Source organism: Pristis pectinata, chromosome 7 (assembly GCF_009764475.1).
Source record: "Pristis pectinata isolate sPriPec2 chromosome 7, sPriPec2.1.pri, whole genome shotgun sequence".
Lineage (NCBI taxonomy): Eukaryota > Metazoa > Chordata > Chondrichthyes > Rhinopristiformes > Pristidae > Pristis > Pristis pectinata.
In genome coordinates, this window is record NC_067411.1 from 87,702,967 (window position 1) to 87,725,148 (window position 22,182).

At 39.7% G+C, this 22,182-nt stretch overlaps 1 protein-coding gene across 1 annotated transcript in view; it reads right to left on the minus strand.

Annotated features, from left to right (window-relative positions):
- Positions 1–591: 591 nt before the first annotated feature.
- The window catches only part of LOC127572348 (calcium/calmodulin-dependent protein kinase type IV-like), a 92,000-nt gene continuing 70,409 nt past the window's right edge, over positions 592–22,182 (minus strand). Inside the window, exons 8-11 of the mRNA XM_052019500.1 lie at positions 20,836–20,911; positions 16,517–16,643; positions 8,662–8,814; positions 592–2,182 (exon numbers count right to left, since the gene is read on the minus strand). Of these exons, the coding sequence (XP_051875460.1) occupies positions 1,700–2,182; positions 8,662–8,814; positions 16,517–16,643; positions 20,836–20,911 (839 nt within the window). The 3' untranslated portion in view covers positions 592–1,699. The remainder of the gene's footprint in view (positions 2,183–8,661; positions 8,815–16,516; positions 16,644–20,835; positions 20,912–22,182) is intronic.

Genomic DNA, 22,182 nt, shown 5'->3' on the forward strand with positions numbered 1-22,182 from the left:
TTCAGTTCCAATACTGCTTGAAAGAGTGATGGACAGTTTAGAGTTCCAGCTATCAGTCTTCCTAAAGACTCACTGTTGAACTAGAAACTTGTCATTTCATTCAAAACATGCCTTGCGTTTTTCCTCTCAACTAGATTGAAGCTTCCAAAATCACAAATACCTGCATATCCTGTCATAATTTTCCAACTCTTTTTGTACACTGACACCCTTCTCCCAATGTTAGTAAGTAAAACTGAAAACACTTCACATTGTAGGTATGAATTTTCCAACTATTTCCAATGAATTTAATATATCCACAATACTTTTTAAAAAATATGATTCTATTAAACCAAGTTGCCTACCCATTTTTGTCTGGAATTTCTTGGATGCTATTGTTCTGCAAGTAAATGCTATTGCAAGTCACTTTAAAACAAAATTATGACTTAGAGTTGGGGGGATCTGTCTGGAACTTTCATGAGGTAAATGTTCATTTAATGTTTGACTTTGTAGTATATTTAATTATTATTTTAGTGCTTGAATGAAGCCTTGTGATTATCAGTAATGAATACAAATAAACTCCATGATTTGAATTAGGTTGCAAAAACAGTCTGATCAGTTAACTGCATTTATTACATTAATGACATGCTCATATTTTTAAAAATATTTCATTACATTGTTCCAGATAACGTGCACTGGATTGTTCCATTTGAAAATACTGATAAAGACTTTCAGTACATAGATCATATGCAGAAGAACTTTCATGACATATTTCCAGTTGCAACTTAAATTTCATCAATATTAATGTTTCTGTCAGTGAAAGTGAGCAATACATTAGGAAATGGTAAACTTTAAAACCATTTAAAATTATTAACAATTATACTTAGGCAAAAAAATACCAGATTTATCAAAATAAATATAAAAACACATTTTGCACATTGTGTATAGGCTGTGTTCATCATTGCAAATGATCTGGGCTATATTTCATTATAATTTATAGCCACTGGAACCAATATTCAAAGCAATGAGAAAGCTGCATTGGCCAGATTAAAATTTCTGTTTTTTGTTATGGCTAAACTTATAACTGAAATGATTTAGGATATGGACTGATGCACTTGAAAAAGCATCACCTAATCAGATATGAATAGGGAAAATTATGAATCTAAACTAAAAGGCAAATGTGTGGCTTTTAAATCTTATTAATAAAAGTACAGAAAACATCATAAAACCAAATCTGAAAAACATTGAGCTCATTCAACTCAAGTTTATAATGTTAATGACTAAAAAGACATAAATTCAGCTGAAACTTTAAAGTTAACATTGACTGAAATATCGCTGAAAGCATGTGTAATACAGCCAGCTTGCACTTTGAACTTTAAATAACATTCTACACAGTCCAAGCCATTCAGCATTCTGCTGCTGTTTTAATGAAGAACCCGCATGCAAGAAAATGCAGTGGAACTTTCAAGATTATCAACTTGCACATCAGTATGCTGCCACAATTAAACCAACATGAAAATTAAGCCACATCATTAGCTTCCCGTGCACAGCAAACATTTCAAATAACTGGTGTAGAAGGGATGGGTTTCATGTTGTTTATGATGTACTTCATGTGATGAACTTTATTTTTACCATCATCCTTTCTGTTGCCACCTTGTTTAGCATGTTCCTGTTCTTGTAACATTTCCAATACAAATGATAGACTGATACGCCTTTGTTCAACTTATGTACTAACTTCAGTGTTAACAGCACCAGCATTCACTTCATTGGTACTTTCAGCTGTGATGAATTCACTCTTATTGACATTAACATCACCAACACTGAATTCACCAGGATTGCTATCATGAATGTTGACTTCTCCAGTGCCAACATCATCAACTGACACTTCAGCAACATTACCATCAGTTGACATTTCATCAACGGTTACTTCAACTGTGCCTACTTTACTAACATTGACAACATCAGTGACTGCTATAACATCACTTACTATACTAGTGCTGACATCACCAGCGATAACATCACTTCTGTTGTCACCAGCAGTACTTTGATTACCTTCCATTTTTTCTTGTGCATCTTGGTTGTTTTCACTTTGTACTGGTTCACCCTGCTGGTAGTACGAGTTATTGAGTTCGGCGCTGCTATCTTGAATGTTGGCGTGACTAGTACTTCCAAGGCGACTAGATGCCACTACAGCTTTTACTGCAGCCTGTTGAGTGCAAAAAAAACATGATTTCTGTTCTGCCACTGTAAAGGAGCATCTTGAACATATAACATGAGGTGACATAAAAGTAGTAGAAGTTATTCCAATAAAATAATTGACATGAACATTTGAAATTTCAAGGAAATTAACCACTTACATTAAAGGGACTCATTCCCACTTCCTTAAGGAGAAACAAATGGAAATTTCTAACTTGCAATTATATCATCCTCTTAACATGCATTTTGAATGCATAGCCAAAAGCATGGAGGAAATTACTGATCTAGAATTTGTTGAGTGAAGACCTGCCAGAGATGCTCCCTTTAACACATTTCAGTTCATAAGGATGAAGCAAAAAATAGTATACCCACAAAGTCGCTGAGAAAACATCTACACAGCTTTCCTGTCAGTGTAATCAGCTGTTATATCTTTGACATCTGAAGCATTCAAAAACTGTTAACAGTGAAAATTTTTTTTTAAAATTGGAACTTTAAAAAATATTTTCAAAATAATTAACTTTAAACAATTTTTAATTAAAAAGTCACTTTCTCATATTAACCTTCTTGCACTGAAATTAATGGGGTCACAAATCCAGCACCAAATCTAACCCATGAGCACATCTCACAGCATAAGTGCTAGAGAATCTCAGCAAGTTCGAGCTACTGCAGCTGATGGCTCTCTGCATTCAGATACTCACATGCCAAATTTCTTAACTTGTTTACACTTATGTGGGTAAGTGACTGTATTTCACCGCAGAGCTAACTACATAATCAAGTATTGTAAAGGGAGTATTACTTAATAGATTCAAAATACAAAAAAAGTCAAACAGAAAATTATATTGATACAAACAAATTAGATGGGCCTTGGATAGATATATCAGTGTGGGAATAGGAAGTGGAATTGAAGTGGCTGGCCACGGGGAGATCCTGGCTGTTGCAGCGGATGGAGCAAAGGTGCTCAATGAAGTGGTCACCCAATCTGCGTCGGGTCTCACCGGATGTAGAGGAGGCCGCATCAGACGCAATAAATACAATTCCACTTCCCATTCCCATACTGACATGTCTATCCATAGCCTTCTCTAGTGCCACTGTGATACTCCAGATTCCAGCTTCTGCGGAATCTCTTGCGTCTCCATTTAAATCTCCTTTGTTTCTTTTGTCACTTATCTATACCAAGGAGTAATTTTTGGTTGCCAATTAACCTACCAGCATGTCTTTGGTATGAAACCAAAGGGAGGAAACCAGAGCATCTGGTGGAAACTTTGAGGAAGCAAATGCAAACTCCACATGGACAGCATTGAACCCAAGCCTCTGGAGCTGTGAGGCAATAGCAATAACTGCTGTGCAATGGTGCTGTTTCCACTCCACGTTTGCTGTACCATTTCTGGCAAATTAGGCATTCCCAAATTTAGAACTTTTACTCCTTGTCTAGGTTTTTTGTATGTTTCAGTAACTATGCTAAATTACAATCATTGCTTTCAAAATGTTACCTCTCTTCCATCAGCCCAGGTTCATATCCTGACACCAAGTCCAATACTACTCACTCTTATATTGTCTAATGAAACATGATTACTTAATAATTTCAAAGGATCTCCTAGGAAAGAGTTATCAGGGCACGGTAGAATTTCACATTCAGTTTGAGGGTGAAAAGTCTGGGTCTGAAATTTGTGTTATAAACTTAAAAGAAGGCAATTACTTTGGTGTAAGCTGAGAGGTGGCTGAAGTGGAATGAGAAAACAAACTAAATGCTAAGACGGTAGGTCAGTGGCAGATACTTAATATCAGCAACGGTTTAATCCAAAGAGAAAGAAAGGCAAGGATGGTAACAAACCGAAAGTAAGGACATACAATACTATTGAAGATTTGTCGTAGGCCAGAGTAGTGGGAATATTTTTGAAAGCAGCAAAGGACGAGTAAAACAAAAAAAGGAGATAAAAGAAAATGAGAGCAAATGCAAATAATACAAAAGCAGACAGGAGCTTCTATAGGTGTATCCCTTGGAGGATAAACATGGGGAATTTGATAATGAGAAAAAGAGAAATGGCAGAGATTCCAAATAATTATTTTGGATTGGTCTTCATAGTAGAGGATATTAAAGTCATCCCAGTATCAATAGTAATATATCTTGGAAGGAACTTAAAACAATGATTATCACTAAATAAAAAGTACTAGGCAAATAAATGGAACTAAAAGTCAGCAAGTCTCTAAAACCTGAAAGCTACATCCTAGGATCTTAAAATGGTTGTAGATATGTAGATGTTGGTTGTAATTGAACAAAATTCCTTGGATTCTGGAGATGTTTAAGCAGGTTGAAAAACGGCAAATGTAATGCCACTATTCAAGAAATGAGGAAGATAGAAAGCAGAAAACTATAGGTGAGTTGGCCTAACATCTGCATTGGGGAAAAAGGTAAAATCCCCCATCAAGGAGGTAATAGTGGGACATTTAGAAAATCATAAGATAATCTAGCTGTCTCAACATGAATTTATGAAAAGGAAATCATGTTTGTCGTACCTGTTATAGTCCTTTGAGGAAGCAACAAACAGGTTGGGTACAGGGGAGTGAATAAATGCAATAGATCTGGATTTCCAGAAGCCATTGTATATGGGGTTATATGAAAGGTTGCTGCACCAGAGTGCATGGGGTTGGAGTAATATATTAGCATGGATAGGAGACTGGTCAATTAACAGAAAACACATTTGGAATAAATGGGTTATTTCTAGACTGGCAATTTCTAGATGCCATACAGATCAGTGCATGAGCATCAACTCTTTAGAATCTATTAATGTGGATGAGGGGACCAACTGTACTGGAACCATATTTGCTGATGATACAAAGATAGAAGGGTTAGTAAGTTATGAGATGGACATGAAGAGCATGCAAACTATATAGATAAAGTGAATGGGTAAGAAGTTAGCAGATGGAGTAATAATGAGGTTATCCACTTTGGAAGGAAGAATAGAAAAGCAAATAATTACTTAAATGGAGTAAGACTGCAGAATATTGAGGATAAAGATCTGGATCTCCTGCTACAAGAAACAAAAAAGTTACCATGGAGGTACAGAAGTTATAGGAAGGCTAATGGAATGTTGGCTTTTATTGAAAGGGGAATGGAGTATAAAAATAGGAAGATTTTAATGCAAATTTACAGTGTGCTGGCAAGACAGCCAGGAACATTGTATATGGTTTTAGTTTTCATATTTATGGAATGATATATTTGCTTTGGAGACAGTGCACAGAGATTCCCTATGTTGATTTCTGGATTGAAGGGAATAATATCTGAAGGGTTGAGCAGTCTAGGTCTGTACCTACTGTTGTTTAGAAGAATGACAGATTATAGAAACTTAACAGATCCTGAGGGGGATTGACAGGGTGGATGTTGAGAGGATATTTCTCCCAGTGGGGGTACCTAGAAGCAAGGGATACAGTTTCAGAATAAACACTCACCCATTTAAGGGGGGGATGAGAAGGATTTTTTTTCTTGTGTTGTGAACCTTTGTAATTCTCTATCCAGAGAGTTGTGGAGGTGGAGTCACCGAATATATTCAAGTTGGAGATGACAGATATTTGAACTACAAGGGAAACAAGGGTTAAAAGCAAAAGAGCAGAAAGGTGGTATTGAAGTCTAGGCTGAATCAGCCATGAATGGCTTACTGAATGGTGGACTAGGCTTAGACGGCAAATTCACCTCCTCCTGTTAATTATTTCTCTTTTGGACTTGCTACATACTGATCAAAAATTTTCTCTTGAAAACATTTCAAGAATTCTTTACTTTCTATACCCTTTGTTCTGATACTGTCTCAATAACGTTAGGGTTGTTAAAACTCCCTACCATTACAGGCTTGTTACTTTTGCACTTCTCAGAAGATTAAGTTTTTAGACAAGTTTCTGCCTCCCTTTGACTTTCTGGAAGTCTCCTGAATACATCTAACAATGATTCTCTTTTGTCCTCCGTTCAACCCTGATAGCCTCACTTGTTGATCTTTCTAGCACATCTCCCCTACTCAGAGCCATAGGTGTTTCCTTGGTCAACTTGGACAGCCCCTTTTTTCTCTGCCTCTCTGAAAATCCTGTAACCAGGAAGGTTCAGTTGACACTTTTGTCAACATTCAAACCCTCTTTCAAAAATATTGGTCCTGATCCTGTTGAGGAATAACCCATTCTGGTCTGACCACTCCAAGAACTGTACCCAGTGCTCAAGGAATCTAAAACTATTCATCCTGTACCATCTTTTCAGTTGTGCATTCATTTGTACTATTCTATATTTTAACTCACTGGTATGTAGTGTTGGTAAAAATCTGGAGATCACAACTTTTTTGGTACTGCTTTTTAACCTCATCTCTTGCTCCCTATATTCCAACTTCAGAATTTTTTCTTTCTTTCTACCTATATCATGGGTACACAATTTGACCACCATGTATGGCTGTTCAGCCTATCCCATCTGAGGAAGCTCAGTGACATGCCCCAGAGAATTTTAATATCATAAAAGCAGAAAATTCTGGAACCATTCATCAGGCCAGGCAGCATCTGGAGAGGGAGGAATTCAATGGGCTGAATAGCCTAAATCTGCTCCTATGTCTTATGGTCTAAACTGAGTTTAATTTTCACATAGATAACTGTTCATCATAATGATCTGATGAATGATCATCAAACTGAGATGGTAACTCTGAATTTACTCCTTGGTAGAAAATGTGTCTCCTTTTCTAGCTTACTCATATTTTCTAGGTTTTGAATATCTACTTTAAGCCTCTTACAATTTTCAGGGTCTTCAATTCTGGTTCCTGGCTTTGCTACGGCAGAACAGAAATCCTGAACACCAGCTCAATCCAAAGCTGCATGGATAGGGGCATTTCCAGAGTCATGACGGATGGACTCACAAAAACATGAACTTTGTTTAAATGTTCCTGAGGAATGGATTACTTTCATTTTTGAGAGTTTTGAGGTTTTCCTGAAGCCCTGAGTAGGACCAACAGAAGCTAGACACAGCTCAAATATTTGTCTGCATGAAAGGGAAATGGAAAGGACAGAAACACACTTTTGAAACCTATCCTAAATTCCTGTTATCCCCTTCCATTGATTTGACCATTCACTCCCTTCATGACTGGTATACAGTAACTGCAGAATAAATGATTTATAGGTGCAAAGGCATCTTTGGCAGCACCTCCTGGATCAGTGCCATTGACTACTAAGAAGTCAAATGCAACAGGTACACAGGAATGCAATAAATGTTGGGCTTGACATCCACTCCCACATACTGAGAATTTAAAAAGTGAACTTTTTCATAAGCAGAGTCACTTCAGCAGGATTAACTGCTTTCCCTTAACACCTCAACAAAACATAAATCCTGCCATGTGCTTTATGTGATGTTCCTCTATCACTCATTTCCTCATCATCTTCCATTATTATTTCATTAGCAATGTTCTTTATTCAAAATTCGTTATCATATCCTCATCTTCTCCAGCACACATTACCCACCCTTTCAACCCAACTACCTTTGCAACTAACCCCAATTTAGTTTCATGTTGAATATCTAAATTCTCTAAACTCATCTGACTATCCTTCTTCTCAACTTCAAAAACCTCCTTTGAGGGTTAATTATTTGTGCACCATTGCAGTGTGCAACTTGCATTGTTGCATAAACCTCACTTATTTTATGTATACTCTAAACAATCAGTTGTTGCAGATTTAGCCATCCCTGATATCATTTGACAAAGTGAGTACTGGCCAGGTGGAAGTGAATCACTTTTACACGACAGAATCTGGGTGCAGAATATTACATAATTCAGGAATCTTAGTATTGTTTTCAATACCCAGTTTGAAATAACTGGATAAATCTAACATTAGGTTACCTCATGAGGACATTACTTATGGGATTCCAGGTCAAAGTGTTGGAAAGGTAGTGTGAAGCAGCTGCCTAACTGTTAAAATTGGGAAGTTGAGTGTATTTGGAATCCAAGAGTACAGTCACCGCATGTGTTTCTCAAGGGGAATTCTTATTGGGACGTGGGAACCGCAGAGCATTAAAGGCATACGACTGGAAAGTAGAGGGCAAATAGTGCACAAAAGCATGTTTTAACATAGTAGCACCCATTTCCAATAAAAGTGCAGCACACTGTGTAATTGGATCAGATGCTATTCATCTTCGTTAGACTGACTTAGATCTTTTTAAAAGAGCACATCAAGCTCAGTGATGCAATCAGAAACCAGTCCCATGTCTGACAAAGGAGCCATCCACTGGAATATTTTGAAGTTATGAACATTTAATTTGAAAATACACTCTGAAAAGTGATTGCAAAAGTACAGCAAAATTTTAGCATTTAAGATTTTCTGCATCTCTTGATACTATAACCTTAAAGAAGCATTCATGAATTATGAATAAAGATTTTGTTCACATTCATGAAAAAATTTGAAGAACATCAGCAGTTAACAGTTTATAACACATGACTAAAATTCTGTATATTTTATTTTTTAGTATTTATTGAATCTTACTTTTAGTTTGCGGCGGGCATTGAATTCCTGAAGTTTCTTTTGCGCATTGTTCATATGCACAAAATTTGCAGCTTTTCCTGTTACCCATGGATGTTGTAGTGCCTGATAAGTAGTTAGACGCTTCTTGGGGTCCAAAAGGATCAACTTCCTAACCTGAAAAACAATGTTTCATGCATAACAAACAGCTTACTCAATGGCTATCATATAACTTTTGTAGTAACTATAAAATCTGGTGGATTTGTTGTTCCATCCACCCTCCTTTGGGGACTTCAATTTTAGAAAAAAACATTCTTGAAAATTTCTATGCACCTGTCACAATCTGGTCTCTGCCAACGTAACTGAGAGCTCCCATTTTGCAAACAGCACACAGGGATGGAAAAACTTACCGTGCAAATTACAAGATTTGAAAAGCTTCCAAAACTAAGCCTGAAACTTATGCCCTTACCTGCGGAGTATCTACATGCCATATGTCTTCTTCACCAGGCAGTGGGAGTTGGGACATGGCCTGACAGAGTGAGAGAAACAGTCCAACAATTCAGAGGGGAGTCCAACAGCATGGGAGATGTGGTACAGCAGTGGGTGGGTACAGCATCAAAGGAAATGTGGCCCCAGCTGGTATCAAGGCCCTTTGTTTGGGAAGGCTTAACTGTACACATACAAGTGTAAAAGTCAAACTGGTGAATAAGTTGCACTGCAGCAACAAAGTTTGGCTCCTTCAAAAAATCCCTAGAAAATCAACATATAAACCAGACTAAGGTAATGATCAGTAAGCCGCCAAGCTTGCAAACCCACACATCATATGAAGTCACTGTCTGAAGTTATTTGAGTTAGATATTGATGAGTTACAAAAAAAAAGATGGAGATGTTGGTCATACTATAGTAATGCGCACTATTTTTATAAAGAGCTGCATTCCTTTTATTACCTTTTTGTGTTTGGGAAGTCTAGATTAAAGTTCCCAGGTGGTTTAGATGAAGTAAATGAGAAAATATTGATGACTTAATAGGTATTAAATTAGAGGGTAATAGATGAAAATAAAACACAGTAAAACTCCAGCAATTTGGCATCCTTGGGACTTTAGTGGTGTTAGACTGGCAGATTTTCTGGACTATTGGATATTACTCCTATTAATACATCAACAAATTTTTAATTCAGCTTTTCAATGTTATACGGTAGTGCAATAAATTTTCCAATGAACCAGATGAATTTAAAGTGAGTGTGGGAAATAGGCCCCAGTGAGTTTAAAGGGCACATGGGAATGAGACTCTGTGCTTGTGGATTCAGTGCAGAATACATTGATACATTTACTATGATACTGCTTTATTCCAAATGCACTCACTCTGCACCCTTAAGTTTCCTCCAGTACATCAGTCATAACACTAACTCACATTGCAGGTAAATCCATTTGCCGATGCACACCACCATTTGACCAACAACCACTGACATTCAACCTCATCATTAAGCAGTCTTCTCTCTCTCACTTACACACACACACACACACACACACACACAGAGTTAATTTCAACAATTACTTGCCATCTATTCAGTACATGCTACAGGCCTCCTATTCCCCTCATTGTAGGGGAGAGCATAGAGTACCATGGAGACAAGAGAACTGGAGAAACAAAGGACTGCAGATGCTGGAATCTACATGAAAAACACTAATGATGCTGGAGGAACTCAGCAGGCCAGGCAGCATCCGTGGAGAAAAGCAGGCAGTCACCGTTTTGGGTCACGACCCTTCTTCAGGACTGAAGATAGGAAAAGGGGAAGCCCAATATATAGGAGGGAAAAGCAGAGCAGTGATAGGTGGACAAAAGAGGGGAGGCAGGGTGGGCACAAGGTGGTGATAGGTAGATGCAGGTAAGAGATAGTGATAGGCAGGTGCGGGGTGAGGAGGGAGAGCAGATCCACACTTAGAGTACCGAATACTCACCAATGTAGAGGAGGCCACCTCTGCATTGGTAACACCAATGCACAGACTAAGTGACCGTATTGCAGAACACCTGCGCTCTGTCCGTAACTGTGATCTGCATCTCCTTGTTGCCAGTCACTTCAACTTCTTCCCCCCCCCCCCACACACACTATCGCTGATACGTCAGTCCTCGGCCTCCTCCACTACCAGGAGAATTCCAAGCACAAACTGGAGGAACAGCACCTCATTTTCCGTCTTGGAACCTTGTAGCCTAATGGCACGAACATTGAATTCTCCCACTTTAAGTAACCCCCCCCCCCCCCACTATGCTTCTTCTCTTCTTCCCTATCCTAGCTTATCTCCTTTTTTAAAATTACCCCCTTATTTTCCTTTCTCTCCTTACCTTTGACCCATTCCCCAGTGGATCTGCTCTCCCCTCCTCCCCCTGCACCTGACTATCATTGTCTCTTACCTGCACCTACCTATCACCACCTTGTGCCCAACCCCACCTCCCCTTTTTTGTCCTTCTATCACTGCTCTGCTTTCCCCTCCTATATAGAGAACTGGAGGTGGTCATCCAACTATCTAGCTGCTTGACACTTGGAGATGAGGTGACTCTGGAAGTTAACAAATGTTGGGGGCAAATAGGCTTTTGAGACAAAAGAGACATAAACACATCCAATGATGGAATTCAGTATCACCCACCACATGATATACAAAACTTATTTATGCCAAGGTCAGAAGTGAAATATGTAATATGTCTTTAATCTCCTGCATGCTCTTCAAGTGTCACAGATGAGGTGCTGCAATTGGATGATGACAAATACTAGAGGACTTCACACACATGGACTGTCACAGAATGCATACAGACCATGCACTTCTCAGGCACACACACTCACAGGTCCAGTAGGAGAAATAGTTGTGATACACAAATGGAATCGGGCAGTGAAAAGTCTGTGTTGAAGGGTGCAGGGCTAAGTAAACTGCTTGGCTGGACACAGATGTTACACCTTGCCAGCTACCAACAAACAGGATACTTCTGGTGCAGCAAAGAACTTCGGATGCACTGGCATATAAATAATTCTATAAGCATATAAATAGGAAAAGGATATGACATGTTGGAGTGAGACCCAATAAGAATGCATGCTGAGGGCAGTACTAAGGTAATATATAAGTACAATTAATCCATCTATTCCGGGGAAGAAGGGCTTCCAAAGTAATAGTCAGGGAGTAGATAGTTGAGACACAAGATCCTTTAAAAACTGATAGCATGAAGGTATCAGAAAAGTTGGCTGAACTTAAAATAGGTAAGTTACCAGGACTGGAAGCACAGGAGGAAATCATGGGGTCACTGACGAAACTCATTAAGTGCTCTTTAGATATGGGGAGAGGATTGGATGGTGAATATTAGTCTCTTGCTTAAAGAGAGCAAGGATAACTCAGTGGTTTATCAAGAGTTCAAAGACAACATTTTCCTGTAAGGGTAAAAGTCAGGGGTAACAACTGTAGAGAACCATAATGTTGAGAGATATTGAGGTTGGATAATGAGGAAATAGGAAGCATTTGACATGGATAGGGAACTAATGACAGGGATGGCCTGTCAAGAGTATAAAAAGCATAGGGAGCTGCTTGTAAAGGAAATTAGGAAGGCAAAGGGTCACAAGAATTCACTGGCAAACAAGATTAAAGTAAATCCAGAGGTATTAGATAAATATATTAAGGTCAAAAGAACAACCAGTGAAAAAGTAGGGCCCATTAGGGGCACTCTGTGTGTGGAGCCAGAAGGTATAGATGAGTTCCTAAATGAATACTTTTCCTTGGTATTCACAAAGGAAACAAACTTTGTAGTTGGATAATTCAGTGAAGGGGTAGATGCTAGTCTAGTGCAGGTTCCCATAAATAAAGAGGAGGTACTTGATGCCAATCCCCAGGTCTGTATGGCATTTATCCAAAGCTGCTGCAGGAGACAAGTGATGACACTGGCCGATATTTTTAAATCTTCACTGGACACAAGTGAGGTACCGGATGACTGCAAGACAGCAAACTTGGTCTCCTGTCCCAAGAAAGGCAGCAGGGAAAAGCCTGGTAACTACAGACCTGTGAACCTAATGTCAGTGGTAGGGAAGATGCTGGAAGAAATTGAGGGAGAGGATTAACGATCAATTGGAAAGGCAGGGACTAATCAGAGACAGCCAACATGGCTTTGTCAAGGGAAGATCCTGTCTGACCAACTTGACTGAATTCTCTGAAGAGGCAACAAAGTGTATCGATGAGGGTAGGGTAGTAGATGTGATTCACATGGATTTTAGTAAAGCCTTTGACAAAATCCCACAAAGAAGAGTGGTTCAAAAGAGCCCATGGGATTCAGGGCAAGTTGGCAAACTGGATCCAAAATTGGCTAGGCAATACGAGACAGAGGCTGATGGTGGAGGATTGTTTTTGCCACTGGATGCCTGTAACTAGTGGTGTCCCACAGGTATCAGTACTGAGACTCTTGTTTATAATAGAACCTAGAACAGTACAGCTCAGGAACAGGCCCTTCCGCCCACGCTGTTGTCCCAATGGTGTACATGCACCTGTCTACGTCAATGGTGCTGAGGTCGAGAGGGTTGAGAGCTTCAAGTTCCTGGGAGTAGACATCACCAACAGCCTGTCCTGGTCAAATCACGTAGATGCTACAGCCAAGAAAGCTCATCAGTGCCTCTACTTCCTCAGGAGGCTAAAGAAATTTGGTTTGTGCCCTTTGACTCTCACCAACTTTTACCGATGCACCATAGAAAGCATCCTATCTGGATGTATCACAGCTTGGTACAGCAACTGCTCTGCCCAGGACTGCAAGAAACTGCAGAGAGTTGTGACACAGCCCAGCACATCACGCCTTGGACTCTGTCTTTACCTCTCATTGTCTTGGTGAAGCAGCCAGCATAATCAAAGATCCCACCCATCCAGGACATTCTCTCTTCTCTCTTCTTCCATTCGGTAGAAGATACAGGAGCCTGAGGGCACGTACCACCAGACTTAAGGACAGCTTCTACCCCACTGTGATAAGACTATTGAATGGTTCCCTTATACAATGAGATGGACTATGACCTCACAACTTATCTTGTGACCTTGCACCTTATTGCACTGCACTTTCTCTGTAGCTGTGACACTTTAGTCTACTGTTATTGTTTCTATCTGTACTACATCAATGCACTCTGTACTTACTCAATGTATCTCCACCTCGGTACAAGTGACAATAATAAACCAATACCAATAGTAATTAAATGCCTAACTAAATTAATCTCTTCTGCCTACACAATGTCCATATCCCTCCATTCTCTGCATATTCATGTGCTTATCTAAGAGCCTTTTTAACGCCTCTATTGTATCTGCCTTCACTACCACCCCTGGCAGCACATTCCAGCATCCACCACTCTCCGTGTAAAAAAAATTGCCCCACACATCTCCTTTGAACATACCCCCTCACCTTAAGTGCATGGCCTCTAGTATTAGACATTTTGACCCTGGGAAAAAGATACCGGCTATCTACTCTATGCCTCTCATAAGCTCAGACTTCTATCAGGTCTCCCCTAAGCCTTTGCAGCTCCAGAGAACACAACCCAAGTTTGTCCAACCTCTCCATATAGCACGTCCTCTAATCCAGGCAGCATCCTGGTAAACCTCTTCTGCATCCTCTCCAAAGCCTCCACATCCTTCCTATAATGGGGTGACTAGAACTGAATGCAATACTCCAGATGTGGCCTAACTAGATTTTTATAAAACTGTAACATAACTTCCCAAGTCTTCAACTCAGTGCCTTGACTAATAAAGGCAAGCATGCCATACACCTTCTTTACCACCCTATCAACCTGTGCAGCCACTTTCAGGAAGCTATGGACCCCAACATACATGGATGACTTGGACGTGGATGGCAAGATCAGTAAGTTTGCAGATGACATGAAGATTGGTGGAGTTGTTGATAATGTGGAAGGTAATCTTAGGCTGCAGAGAGAGAACGATGTTTTGATAAAATGGGCTGACAAATGGCAGATGGAGTTTAATCAAGACAAATATGAAGTGATGCATTTTCAGAGCACTAATGAGGCTAGTACATACACCACAAATGGTAGGCTCTAAAGGAGTATTGAGGAACAGAGGGACTAAAGAGTACAAATCCACAGATCCTTGAAGGTGGCAATGCAGATAAATATGGTTAGGAAAGCACATGGGATACTGGCCTTCGTTAATTGGGGCACTAAATAGATAGGGAGGTGATGCTTCAACTTTAAAACCTTGGTCAGGCCACAGCTGGAGTACTACATGAAGTTCCAGTCACCAAGGTAAAGAGAGGAAGTGATACTGGAGAGGTTTCGTAGGAGGTTCACCAGGATGTTGCCTGGATTGGAGGACTGGGGAGAGACTAGGCTCGTTTTCCCTGGAACGAAGGAGGCTGAGGGGTGATCTGGTAGAAGTATGTAAGATTATGAGAGGCACAGATAGTCAAAATCTTTTTCCCACGATAGGGCAATCAAAAACGAGGGCATATTTGAAGGTGATGGGTAGGAGTTTGAAAGGGGATCTAAGAGAGTGGTTGATATCTGGAACACATTGTCCAAAGAGGTGCCTGAATCAGGCACAATTACTATGTTTAACAGGCATTTAAGACAGACACAAATAGGCAAGGCACAGAAAGATATAGTCTTCACGGGGGCATTTGGGATTGGTGTATATGGGCAACATGTTACCTTGTAACATGTTGCTACATCTTCAAAAATTTGGTCAGACAGGATCCCCCACTCACAAAACCAAGCCAATTATCTTTGATTAATCCTTGCCTTTCCAAGTATAGATTAATCCTGCCCCCCAGAATTTTTTCCAATAACTTCCTTACCACTGAAATTAGACTCACAGGCCTGTAATTGCCTTGCTTATCCTTGCTGCCCTTCTTGTGTAAAGGGACCACATTTGCTGTGCTCTAGTCATCTGGCACCTCACTTGTAGCCTGCAAAGATTTAAAAGTCTGTCAAGACCCCAGCAATCTCCTCCCTTCATTCTATAGTAGCCTGAGATACATCTCATCAGGCTCTAGGAATTAATCCAGATTTAAGTGTACTCAGATAACTAATACCATGTTTTTAATAATTTGTTCTAGAACTTCACTGTCCTTCCCCCCTGAATTCTCAAGCTACGATGTCCTTCTCCTTAAGTGAATACAGATGAAAAGTATTCATTTAAGACCTCGCCCATGTTCTCTTGCTCCATGCACAGATTGCCAGTCTAGGTCTCTAATGGGCCCTATTCTTTCACAAGATACTGTCTGGTTCATACTTACAACATGCATTGAGATTTCCCTTATACTTGCCAGTGATATTTCATGCGTACTCTTTGACCTCCTGATTTCTTCTTTTTTTTTTAAGTACCCCACCCCCCCACACTTTTTATAGTCCTAATGGTCCTCCCCTGTTTTCAGTTCTCTATACTCACTACATGCTTTCTTTTCTCCTTTACCCAGCCCTTAATATTTCTTTCCACCCACCATCTGTGCTCCAGTCATAGATTTTCTGTTGGACCTGTCTTTGTTGCCTGGGTAGCTGTTTCTTATTACTCAAGGCATGGTGGAGTTTGAAATCTAAGGGTGTCTTCTATTTACAGTTATTTAGCTCCTGGATCTCTTGATAATTCTCAACAAACCTGTCCTGGTTTCCTGAGAACCCAAGAGTTTCTTCACTCTAACTAATTAGGGCAGTACAGATACTACAATAAACATTTCAGGTTACATTAATGTCCGAAATCAGTTTACTTCTTAAAACAGTGGATTAAGGAATAATGTGCAATTTTGGACTGATAATAATGTTATCTAGAATTGTCTTGTTAGTTGTTTGTCATTACTATTCACTATTAAAACTAAACATAGGGGTCAGTAAAACAAATCTGCAAATATATTTTGTTTTGCAACTTACCAGATCTTTTGCATTAAGTGAGACCTCATCCCACCAGGGGGAGACAAAGTCATAGTCACAGTTAAGAATTCTTTTATACATGAATTGATCACCCCTCTCATCGTAGAATGGTTCAAATCCACACAGCCTGCCAAAAGAAGAAAGTGCCAGTTTACAGTTCTTCTGAATATTGCTACCTTATACTAATTAGAGGAGCATGGTACTTTGGTGCTGTTACTTTTCATCATGGCTTTTTCCTAAGCTATTGGCACTAAAAAGCAGGAACTCAAAATTTAGCTCCATTTTCAGCTTTTGTAAAGTCACATGGAAACTGCTTTGGATCTTATGGAGTTTGCTTTGAATTTCTTTCATCAATTGTGCACATTTTTAGTTTAGTGCTGCCTGCCATATTGGTGAGCATGGTAGGGCACATATTGCTGGTTTTCACTGAAAGAATGCAGAATACACAGATCATAATTTTAATCCTAGTAATTTAACTATTGCCATGTGTTAGTCCTGCACAGAGATTAACAATAGAAAGACCCCAGCTGTCCCATCCCCTGAACCAACTACTCCACAAACAGGGATCATCAATTACATGTAGATTCATGGTGTTTGAAGGAAGTGTTGGATAGATGGATTTAAATTTGATTTGGGGACAACATGGGAGTCTGAATGATCTCGACAGAGTGTTCTGGCTCAAGGTACGCTGAACTTTAGTCTGAGCTTGTATTGCCAGATATGGGGGCTCTGTTGCTCAAGGCCTTCGAAATCACAGATACAACAGCATAGGGCCATCAGCTACTTGCCAGAAAAGGTAGGAAGTAAATAGGAAGATGCTTCCACTGGATGTGCAAGCAAAGGATTTTTAGAGAGCAGCTCTTGTATATTTAGTTGACCAATGGATAATGCTGTTTCTCACAGGAGGCATTCAGATGCTTGCCACATGTTGCAACCAACAACAATCTTGACACTAGATAAAATTCACAATTTACCTAGTCAGCATTAAGTAATGGATAGTTCATCCAAAAGGGCAGGCAGAATAGTTGCACTAAAATGTGCATGGGCACTTCATGCAAAAACTTCAAGCCAAATTGGCATCCCTAGTTCTTTCTCAAAGGGTGCAATAGGGCCAAATGTCACAATTCCTGCCAATGACAATAAATTTACATGCCTTTTTTTTGTAAACAAGTTCCTCGCTACTCACAATCCAAACTAGTTTTGTGTCAACAGACTTGGAAATATGCCAGTTGGTTCCCTTCAGCCAAATCATCGATAGTGATTATGAATAGCTAGGACCTAAGCACAGATCCCTCCGGTGCTCCATTAATCATAGCCTGTCAACTTGAGGCAGACCAGTTTATTCCTACTCCTTTCTGTCAGTTAACCAATTATCAATCCATGCAAGTATATTATCCCCAATATCACGTGCTCTAATCTTGTTGACCAACTAACCTTAATGAAAATCTAAATACATCACACTTGTATCTCATCACCTTAAGATCCTGTCTCAAGGTTAACTTTTACCATACACATATTCCAGTTTTTCAGCTACAGCTAACCACTATCAGATCAAGTGATGAAGCACTTCCTTCACCACTCATTTGTGACTCAAGCCCTTCGGGCATTCTAAGTTATCCAAAAGAAAAAAAAGTCACAAGGATGGGAATGTTGCAGGCTCGGGGTGGTGAATATTGGAGCACTATCTGCAGTTTGTATACTGAGGGGATTGTGGCGAGATGGGATACTGGAGGAAGATCAGATACAAGCACAATATCAGCTCCTATAGTTTCTGCACCACTCTTAGCTACCACACAGATCTCCTGCGGAATGAGCTGTTGGAATCACATTAAAACATGTATTTCACTGTGTGTTTCGATGTACATGTGACTCATAAAGATCTTGTCTTATTCTTTTCATTTTGTGCTGGTGGTGCCAATTACGTGTAATCCTCTCCTGCAGTAGAGATAGAAACATGTTTTAAATGTCTTGCAAAACGTTTGGGAAATGTGCAGTATGTCAAAGCTGTGAAATGTGGATACAAGGCTTGGATCAATAGTTAATTGTTTGAGTGCGTTTGTGGGCATTTGAATGTTAACTATGAATCCTGATTTACAGAGCTTGTTATTAAGGCAAATGATGGGGTTGATGAAGTTGTAGGGAATAAAGCGCTGCCCGAGGCAGCAGTGCAGTTACTGGAAGTTCGGATTTGATGTTGTATTCCTGATAACGATCATGACCAAACCATAGAACCACACAGCACTAAACAGGCCCTTCGGCCCACCATGTTGTGCCGTCCATCAAACCACCCTCACACTATCTAACCCTTTCCTCCCGCATATCCCTCTATCTCACATTCGTCCATATGCCTTCCCAACAAACTCTTGAATCTGTCCAATGTATCTGCCTCCACCACCACCCCATATGTGCAAAATCATTAAACTTCTAGCATGGTTGCAATCATGTCTTTCTGGCTTGATTCCTCAGATTGGTTTCGATGGTAGTTCCTCCCATTGTTTCTTGGACTCCAGTGGATAAAGGACCTCTCTTTGGTTTTGTAATTAGTGAGAAGATGCCCCAGAACTGAGATGAAGAATAAACGTGTCTCTCTTTTGAGAGTGCTTTTTCTGTGCAGTGAGACCAAACCAAACCTGTATGGCCATTAAGGGATTAGCAATTGTTAATGAGTCTGGAGATCAACAGAAAGTATTGGGTAGGAAGGGGTGTGAATGATCTGTCTGATCTAAAAAAATAATAATAAATAACGATCAAACTACCAAGAAGTGCCGTGGGGAAGGAGATAAAAAGTCAATGGAATAGAACATAGAATACTACAGCACAGTACAGGCCCTTTGGCCCACAAGGTTGCGCCAACATTTTATCCTGCTCTAAGATCTATCTTACCCTTCCGTCCCACATAGCTCCCCATTTCTCTATCATTCATGTGTCTATCTAAGAGTCTCTTAAATGTCCCTAATGTATCTGCTCCCACAACCTCTGCTGGCAGTGCATTCCACGCACCCACCACTGTGTAAAAAAAACTTACCCCTGACATCCCCCTTATACCTTCCTCCAATCACTTAAAATTATGTCCCCTCGTGTTAGCCACTGTCACCCTGGGAAAAAGTCTCTGACTGTCCACTCAATCTATGCCTCTTATTATCTTGTACACCTCTATCAAGTCACCCCTCATCCTCCTTCTCTCCAAAGAAAAAAGCCCAAGCTCACTCAACCTATCTTCAATGGCTATAACAATTTTGGCCTCTAGAACTAATGAAATCAACTGGACTTTTTTTTTTTAAGACCATACATAGACATTGACTGAATGGTTTTTGTCTGAGGTTTGAGGGATAAAGCTAAGCAGTGGGTTCACACAGGTTTAAGGACTGCAAGGGAAGACAGGAGAGAAGGGAGCAAACCAAAGACAAAGTCACCTTTTGTCCAAAGTCACCACAAGGGGCTCCAGAACCAAGGGCTATGATTTACTTGTATTATTACCTGTTATTAAACATAGATTTTGCATTTAACAAACTCTCAATTAAACAAATTACTAGTTGTAGCTCATTTTGTCTTGCCCAAGAACCCTTGTGGCTTTACAGCCCCCTTTTGACACTAATGTCAGCATCTATGTCTTTAGAAAATGGTGGTTACTGAGATCTTGTTACAGGCCGTTCCTAAGTTACAAAGGGCCGAGTTACACACAGCCGATTTACAGACATCCATACGTATGAATAAGATCCCATAATATAATTAAGTTCAAAAGTTTGATGTACATATGTACGTCTGTTCCAAAGAACAGCAGAACTAGTTTCCGTTCTCTCTCCACTTTTAGTAATTGTTCTTTCTTTTCAGTCTTATGTATTTTTCATGCCATTTATTACAATACTGTGAGGGTATGGTTACTGTATCAAGTGATTTTTGTATATTTTCTGATTCATGGACAAAATTGACTGAAGGACAGCTGTGAAAAAGGAACCTGTTCAATTCCCAGGGTTGGCCTGTTCTATGATGCAGTGCATTTTTCACGTACAATATACACTGGGTCAAGCAAATAAGAAGCAATTGGAGAAAAATACAGCAGATGGTGGAAATAAGAAATAAAAACAGGGAATGCTGGAAGCATGCAGCAGGTCAAGGGGCATCAGTGAGGAGGAAAACAGAAGCATGGTTTAACTATGATCCATGTTTTTCAATTCTGTTTAAGTTTCCAGAATTCTTTCTTTTCCTGAACTCCAGTACATGGATGGGTTTATCTTTCAGATTAAACTTTTATATTATTAGCAGAATATAGGAAATAATGGAATAATGAAAGCTCTGTGGTTACATTCCTAGAATCTTACAATATGTAGGTGACAACTCCCACTGACCACATGTCAACCTCTGGTCCATAGGCATAGCCTCGTAAGACTTCAGGGGCTGGGATAGAAAGAAAGAAAGGTTAGACTCTAAGAACAATAATCAACTACCAAGTATAAATATCTTAAACAATCTGAATGAAAACTTTGAAAGAGTAATACAAGACAGCAGGAACACCAACATCTTTATGTTCACATCCAATATAAACATGTTCTTTCTTTGTCACTGGGTTAGAATTATACATTTCTCTACTTAACACCAGTATGACTGCACTACAACTGCAAAAGTTCAAAACTGAAGCTCACAAACATCTTTTTGGGACAGCTAGAATCAGGCAATAAACGAAGGCTACCAGCACTCCTCACATCTAAAGAATAAATACACATTCAGCAGTATGACAAAAAAGTAAAATTCTTGTACATTTCTGTTTCTTTATTTGCTCACGTGGGGTGTCATCACTGGCTCAACCAGTATTTATTGCCTATCCCTAACTGCTCCAAAACTGAGTGGCTTGCTAGACAATTTCAAAGGGCATACAGATGTTAACAACATTGTTGTTGGTCTGAAGTCAAGAATAGGGCAGAGAAGATTAGGATGACAGATTTCTTTCCCATAAGGACATTAGTAAATTAGATAGGTATTAATTAGATAGTCTGTACTTTCAGAGTCACCATTACAGAAACTAGCTTTTTATTCTAGATTTATTTAATGAATTTAAAAACCCCAGCTGGGAATTCCACAATGGTATTGGTTTAGTATTATTGTCACATACCTGTGCTCCAAGATATAGTGAAAAGATTGTGTGCACCATCCAGGCAGATCATGCCATACAAAAAGTATATCAAGGTAGTAATAAGAAAAATAGAATGTTGAATATCGTGTTGCAGCTACAGAGAAAATGCAGTGCAGGTAAACAAATAAAATGCAAGGGCCATGATGAGGTAGATTGGGAGATCAGGCATTCATCTTAAGTGTATGAGAGGTCAGTTCAAGAGTCTGATAACAGTGGGATAGGCTGTCCGAGTCTGGTGGTAAGTGCTTTCAAGCTTTTATATCTTCTGCCCAACGGAAGAAGGGAGAAGAGAGATTGACTGGGGTGGGAGCAGCCCTTGATTATGTTTGCTGCTTTCCAGAGGCAGCGGGAAGTGTAGACAAAGTCAATGGATGGGAGGCTGGTTTGCCTGATGGTCTGGGCTGCGTTCACAACTCTGTGCAACTGCTTGCAGACTTGCGCGGAGCAGTTGCCATATGAAGCTTTGATGCATTCAGAGAGGATCCTTCTGATGGTGCAACTGTAAAAATTGGTAAGAGTCACGTTACAGCTGTACAAG